The following is a 7,500-nucleotide window of genomic DNA, read 5'->3' as shown; positions in this document are numbered from 1 at the left end:
ATTGAGAAACAATACTTGGGAAATTGTTGTTTATTCATTTATCTGTGTTTATTTGTTTATTTATCAATTAATTCATTTTTGCATTCCTAATCATAAAGAGGGCGTGGTCAATTTGGCGGCAGGGCACGAGGCCCCTGCTCCATCCTCATAACGCCACCACCAATCCAGTGTAAAGACTTGAATTTCAATGAGACTTTTTATGATTCCACATGGAAATATCTGGACCCCATTGGCCACAAAGTGCTTCCGATTTTGAAAACTTCAAGAGTTACACTACATAAGGTATACGATTCTAGGCCGGCCATAAGGAGAAAAATTTGTTTGCACGGAGGCATACAAAGGATGTTGCACTTGGGTTTGTTTGTCCTATTGTCTCTGGGCGATGTCTCGATTGCGTAGGGAGTTCGCACTTCAGAACAAAACGGTCAGACCTAAAGATATTCGCATGCTTCACGGTTTGTCGTGACATCTTGAGGCAAAATTGACATGGTTGCTTGACATTTTCTTTTAACCTGAGTTGCACATATGAATTTAATGCAAGGTATTCAACACCATTAAGTCTAACCATCCCACTCTGTGCCTCTCTAATCACTCAATGGCCCCGGCATTCGCACACACCGCTACTTTATCACAGTAAGGGGAAAAGTCACGCAAAGTGAAGGCAGGTGAAGGAAGCTGAAGTTTCTCAGCTTCTTGGGTTTCGTCTTACAAGCTGCATCGCCAAATCAGGAACTTCTTAATCGTTGCACAACGAAATTCATTTACAGCTTCCTTTTCAACAGGCTGTGGTGTTAAAGGTATTACATAATTTGTGCATCGTTCAGGTATTATTAGCTAATTTGTTCTTTAATTAGGATTTTTACATAGTTGAATATTTCATATGCATCAGACTTTATTCATTTGATACTGTTAGTTGTTTTCTTCTGCAGAAACGTAATCTAACTTTCCTGAAAGTAAACCCTTGCCTTCTTGTAATTCAAACGAAAAGAGTGACAACAGATACCAACAAAACGCCGTCGGTGAGAACATTTCTCCGTGGAATTCGTAGAGAACACCAATAATATTGCATAGCCAGAAAGTAACACGAAGAAAAGGTTGCATGATTTAACATTAACAGACATAATTTTGCAAGATCTGGTAGTTGAAATTAGCATAGATCAAAATCTGGTGCTCAGTCTTTGGCCCGATCGGAAAAAAAGAACATGCAATTTACACTTCTTCACCAAGTAACAATGCCATTGGAAACATCAGCTGTTCTATACAAGCTTCCACTCATGTTACAACGGAGGGAGATGGGAACTTTACTCGATGACCGTGTAGTGCACTCACGCTTAGCTTATCAAAACTAATCTATCCTAACTAGGATTAGGACTATAAATTCTTCACAAAAATAGAGGTATTCTTTCTACCTGTGATATGAAAAGAATTACCTTTAATGAATCGAAAAAGGAGACCGTACTTTCAAAACAAGATCGAATCAAGGATTCCAGAAAAATAAAATACTTGTGAAAATGATTTCGTTGTTTATCCTAAAAAAAAGTTTTTTGTCTGAATTTTACTTGTTAACAAATCTTATACTTAAGAAGAACCGTGAGTAGAATAAATATGATGTAAATATATATAACTCATAACAGTGACAATAAGCATTTTTGTTGAAAGAAAAGTCTTTGGTCTCTTGGTCAACTTAGGTAGTGATCGACACAGCTCTTCTTCAGACTGTAAAGTAGTCGACGGGTTCAGGGTCGCTCGAGTCAGGGAGCTTTTGGTAGCGGACTTTGGCCTTGGAGAAGCATATGCCGCAGATGTCGCAGATCGGACTGCACACGGCCAAGAGCCATGCCTCCCAGAACCTCTTCACGGTGGCCAAGTTGATCTTCCACAGCCTCAGGCAGGGACCCACGCACCAGACTTGCTGTTGAAGCAACAAAAGCGGTGATTTCGAGCCGATTGAATGGCAGCAGAAAATGCTGTGATATTTCTGATCTGCGCCTACTCATTCTTTAGAATGATGATACGCCTCACAAAACTAGACTGACTTTACTCTTACTATAATAACCAAATCTCATTATCATTACCACGTCCATATCTGTCATCGCAGAACACCTGCAAACAGCGGACACTTACGTTGAAGGCTAGGCAGGCGAACTGGCAACCGTTGCAACAAGCGATGAAGGGAGCAAAGAGGACCACCAGTAGCACGTAGCAGCAGCGCCTTGTTCCATCGTAGCACTTTATGGAACAGTTCCAGCACCCGTCCGGCGTCCGCAACCCCTCAGGCTCGCCCACGATGTCGTCCCACAGCACCTACGGGCGGAGTAAAGTTGCTTACGTCTGAGAAGTGCTGGCTGCGCTCGGGGCGCTGCAGCTAAGAGTTATTTCATTGAATTACAAGGGTTACTCATCAGACTGCTTCAAGAACAACATTCAAATAAATAACAGTCACATGCGATATTACGGAATCAACATGGGTAATATTTGGTTGTCACAGTAGACGGTTTAACTGATGGTTCAGTGAAGACATAGACTGGTAAGACATAATCAAATCCGCTAAAGGATTGCAAGCGAGCTATGCCGGAGGATGTCGGCGGCAGGAATACGATGAGACAAGAACACAACAGGACATGGCGGACAATATGAGATGTTGCGCGGGGCGATTCGGACAGTCTTGGTGAACACAGAGTGACGCAGCTCTACGGATGCTCGCTTTAGTTATTAAGTCTAGTAGCTACGATGCCTCGAGGACTTTGTCAAAGCGTGCCCAGGGAGAAGCGGAAGTTGAGATGGATTTGATAATAAAAGCTTGATACCAGTGCTCGCGTTGATTGAGTTGCCCTATTGTTGCTTTCTCCGGTCCAGTGCGCGGGTTGCGGTGTAGCCGAGGGAGGCGCAGTTCACGTAGTTTACAGGTGTGGCGGTGGAAGGTGGGGGAGGGCGGACGAGTGGAAGGAGGTCTATTGTCTTTTCCTTTGATGCCTATCTATCTATCTATCTATCTATCTATATATATATATATATATATATATATATATATATATATATATATATATTATATATATACATACACACACATATACATGTCCTGTATATATATGAATATATACATATACATATTTGTGTTATGTGTGTGTTTATATATAGTATATATATATATATATATATATATATATATATATATATATATGTGTGTGTGTGTGTGTGTGTGTGTGTGTGTGTGTGTGTGTGTGTGTGTGTGTGTGTGTGTATAGATATATAGATATGTGTGTGTATATATATATATATATATATATATATATATATATATATATATATATGTATTTATATATGTATATATATATATATACATATATTATATATATATATATGTATATATATAATATATATATATATATATATATATATATATATATATATATATATATTATATATATATATATATACATAAACATATGCTAAGTTCCTTTGCATGTGGGTGCTATATTTGTGTATAAACATACTTGTACGTCCGTCTGTGTGTCTTTCTGTGTCTCTAATCGGTGTCCACTCGCACTTGCGTGAGAGTGAGTGCGCAGCGCTAACACATGAACCACCACTTACCCACGCTGGGGACTGTGGGAAAGAACTTGGTTATCAGTGGCTTGTAAACATCTTTGTATTTTTTTGCGCGAACTTCAAATCCTATATTTTCCATGGACATGATGCGCTATATAAATGTATATAAAATTTGCCAATAATTGGTAAAAATCATATTGTAATATGTTCAGAAGGATTCAGATATAGTGATACAACTTGTACAAAGAGAAACAGACACAAGTATGCAAACACACACACACGCATATACTATCACACACACACATACAAAAAGACAACTATATCGGCAATCGTAAAACTCACATACAGAACTCGCAAGAACACAAACGCACGTTCATGAACACTGACACTTGCACACAAATACATGTCCAAGCACATACAAGCACCCAAATACATTATGGCATCTACTCACTGTGACGAATAAACAAATGTACATATATAAAGCAACAGTATTTATAACATCAAAGTGTAGGTCTTTTCCTTTAGATCCCTATCTATTCTGATGCGGAGCTTTTTAATACGTAGACAGATAGAGATAAAACTTGTTTCGAGATTTAAAGATGAAAAACACAAGAACACGAATTAGAGGACACTTGCTCTCTTTGCTGACCGGTGTCCGGACAGCCCTATAATGGAACGAAGATCTTAAGCAGTGAAAAGGAACTCGTGTCAAGGAGATAAATTCCAGCGTGTTTAAAGTTTTAAAAAGTGCGCAATCTCTGCCATATCCTGGAAGTGACGCAATGCCAATGGATTAATGATGATTGGCTGTTGACTGGATTTTTTTGGATATGGAAATGCGGCACTCAATTGAAAGGGGAATTTCAGATATATATCAATTATGAATCGCTGTGAAATAGCCAGCTTTGAAAAGAAATCCTTTTTTTTTTAGGATGCACGTTTAGCAAGGGTAGTTATATGGGTGTTCCAAATGAGCTTAGAAGCAACAGAAAGTCCTAGCTGAAGGAGAGAGTGGAGAAGATCCACATCATCCACATGCATCGCAACCAGTGGGTGCTGAGTGTTTTTCCCAACCACACCCCACGTTCTGTCACTGAAAGATCTTGGGAGGAAACGGAGGCAGAGACGGTTCTTCCAAGAGGAATGTTCCCAATGCTGTACGTAAAACTCAAACAGGAAAAGTGACTGAGACGTGCATCGTCTGCAAAGGAGTAGATGTGAAATGAAGTGGAAGGTAAATGATCATTGATGAGGAATAAAAACAAGAAAGGGCATATCACAGATCCCTGAGGAACGCCAACATTGACAAAGGGAGAACTAGAGAGGAAGCTATCTACTCAAATGGCAGTCAACCTGCCAAATAGAAAGCTACAGATGTGTATGTATGTGTGTGTGTGAGTGAGTGCGTGAATATTATTTTCCTACATATACATATGCACCTGTACAACATGTAAATTAGTGGGGTATTGATGCTCGAAGTCATGCTGTTTACGACAGTGTGCTCAGGTGTTACACTTGCCTTTGCCAGATAAACCTCTGTGGATGTACGAATATGCTTATGTGTGTGTATATGTATATATATATATATATATATATATATATATATATATATATATATATATACATATATATATGTGTGTGTGTGTATGTGTGTGTGTGTGTGTGTGTATCTATGCATGTATCAATGTATATGCATGTATATACATATGTTTATATATATTTATGTATATATATGTGTGTGTGTATATATATATTATATATATATTATATATATATATATATATATATAAATATATATACAAACACACACACACAAGTGTGTGTGTGTGTGTAATTATGATGTACTGAGATAAAAACAAACTGATTAACTGGGTGTCGGCCCGAAAGACGAAATACTGTGACTAAAATTGCTCTATAATCACTCATAGCACACATACTGTGGACGAACACACACACACACACACAATCATGCTGAGATGAGCAAGCAAGTGAGTAGACACATTTTTCACAATTTCATCTGTATTATGTCACATGGAGTAAAATTAATTAAAGAGGCATATAAAAAGTCAGAACTCTTTACTTAAAAATGCATATTAATTGTATTCAATTACGTTTTCAAGGTAATGACGCTTTTATGGTAAATTGCTGAAGCTTCTAACAATATTGTTCAAAATGATATACATTTGGGCTAAGTTTGGGAGATTATTAGATTTTGTGACCTACGGTGTACCGGCCATACTTCAGTGTCATTCTAACCTAGCACCTCACCCAGAAGATTTTGATTGAAACCGCGGTATAATTCGAAAATACAATCATAATCATAAGACTCCGCCATTTCCGCCCTAGCACCATTGTTACCCTTGTTTGCCACGGAGATTGGCACCACGTCAGGAGACGAAGGAAACCGTATTGTTTCTACCAAGTCCAGTGACTGCGTGTTAAGCTGAGCATTCCTGGCGCCTTGACACGAAACCGGAACAGCGCAGCCAAGTTTGTGCGTAGCAAGAACTGCCGGCGTAAAGTAGGGCAGGTATGTGCGCGGGGTGGCGCCACATACCACATACGCACGCGGCATTGCACGCCAACATGGCACGCCCATTTCCGGCGCGCACGACTGGTTAGCTTTCAGTGCGCACGTGTGTGTGGAGACAGACTGCGACGCGTAACTATGGGAGGGTAAGCGCGTATATGGATGTGCGTTGTGTTCGCGAGTAAGCATACTATAGCAAACTAGCCTTTGTATGTTTCCCTCTCTCTCTCTCTCTCTCTCTCTCTCTCTCTCTCTCTCTCTCTCTCTCTCTCTCTCTCTCTCTCTCTCTCTCTCTCTCTCTCGTTATCGCTCTCGCACTCTCTCTCCTCCCTTTCTTCCCTCTCCCTCTCTTTCTTCCTTTCTTTCTTTCTCTCTTTCTTGCTCTCTTTCTTGTCCTCTTTCTCCCTCTCCCTCTCCCTCTCCCTCTCCCTCTCCCTCTCCCTCTCCCTCTCCCTCTCCCTCTCCCTCTCCCTCTCCCTCTCCCTCTCCCTCTCCCTCTCCCTCTCCCTCTCCCTCTCCCTCTCCCTCTCTTTTTTTATGATACGACAATACACTCTTGCAGATATGACTGTGCTTACACTCTCTCACTCGGTAACCCTCGCGATAACGTCAAGGCTGACATAGCAGTCACAGTTAACTCTTTGTGTGAAATGATGTGTTGCGTTCTTCACAATGTGCCCTTTACACATGAGTACGCTCACGTGTCTGTTTATGTGTGTGTGCACGTGTGTGTGCGTGTGTGTGTGTGCGAGTGTGAGCTTGATGTATGCGTTTCGGCATGAGCCAGACTCGGCATCGCTTGAGCCACGACCAACAGCCGTACCTGGATGTGTGGATTAAGGCTGTTTGGGTCTCGATTGTCCATGGCGAAAGGTGAAGCGGCTCCTCCCATTCGGGATCCCTTGGCTCTCTTCTCTTGGGCTGAGTCCTTCCGGTTCTCCACCTGGAGCTCTCCGTCCTCCGCCTCGAGCTTATTGGGGTCAACGGGTCCTGAGGAAGAGGAGAAAGACGGCGGGTGAGACAGGAGCGACGGGGGCGGCGACGGGGAGGGCGTTTAAGGTTGGAGAAACGGGTCATGTCGTGGAGGATGAGCAAATGAAGGGAAAGGGAGAGGAGACATTAAGGCGAGTAGGAGAAAGTCCGGATAACGACCGGGAAAAGAGTGATGGCCATCGGACAGACGAAACAGCCAACGTGGCAGATATATGAGGGAAGAGGTCATGCGCCGTCAGGCAAAACTTTAGAATATCGCCGATAGAGACTGACACACGCACGCGCTAAAGCCGGATGATTTCGTGCTATTTGCCTCCAAATATTCATTTTCCTTTCGACGCATTAGTTCCTCTGCTTGCATGTGCTCCTTTCTTATAGTCTTAATCAATAGTTAAAAAAATGAAACGAACGAGCGTTGTAAACGAAGA

At 41.3% G+C, this 7,500-nt stretch overlaps 1 protein-coding gene and 1 pseudogene across 5 annotated transcripts in view; both read right to left on the bottom strand.

Annotated features, from left to right (window-relative positions):
- Positions 1-2, bottom strand: part of LOC147471136 (uncharacterized) — a 6,119-nt pseudogene extending 6,117 nt beyond the window's left edge. Inside the window, exon 1 of the transcript XR_015191290.1 lies at positions 1-2. This exon is cut by the window's left edge and continues 115 nt beyond it. The product of XR_015191290.1 is annotated as an uncharacterized LOC147471136 (transcript).
- LOC122248410 (caveolin-1) overlaps positions 1-7,500 on the bottom strand; it is a 54,023-nt gene that overhangs the window by 514 nt on the left and 46,009 nt on the right. For all 4 annotated transcript variants that reach the window (XM_086540884.1, XM_086540886.1, XM_086540885.1 and 1 more), the window contains 3 exons: positions 6,903-7,069; positions 2,125-2,304; positions 1-1,912 (listed from right to left, as the gene is read on the bottom strand). The exon at positions 1-1,912 is cut by the window's left edge and continues 514 nt beyond it. In XM_086540884.1, coding sequence (XP_086397010.1) covers positions 1,712-1,912; positions 2,125-2,304; positions 6,903-7,069 — 548 coding nt within the window. In that variant the 3' untranslated portion in view covers positions 1-1,711. The remainder of the gene's footprint in view (positions 1,913-2,124; positions 2,305-6,902; positions 7,070-7,500) is intronic.

The sequence above is a fragment of the Penaeus japonicus genome, unplaced genomic scaffold (assembly GCF_977035675.1).
Source record: "Penaeus japonicus unplaced genomic scaffold, GWHDUDI00000001_assembly GWHDUDI00000010, whole genome shotgun sequence".
Lineage (NCBI taxonomy): Eukaryota > Metazoa > Arthropoda > Malacostraca > Decapoda > Penaeidae > Penaeus > Penaeus japonicus.
This window is presented reverse-complemented; position numbering and strand designations above follow the sequence as displayed.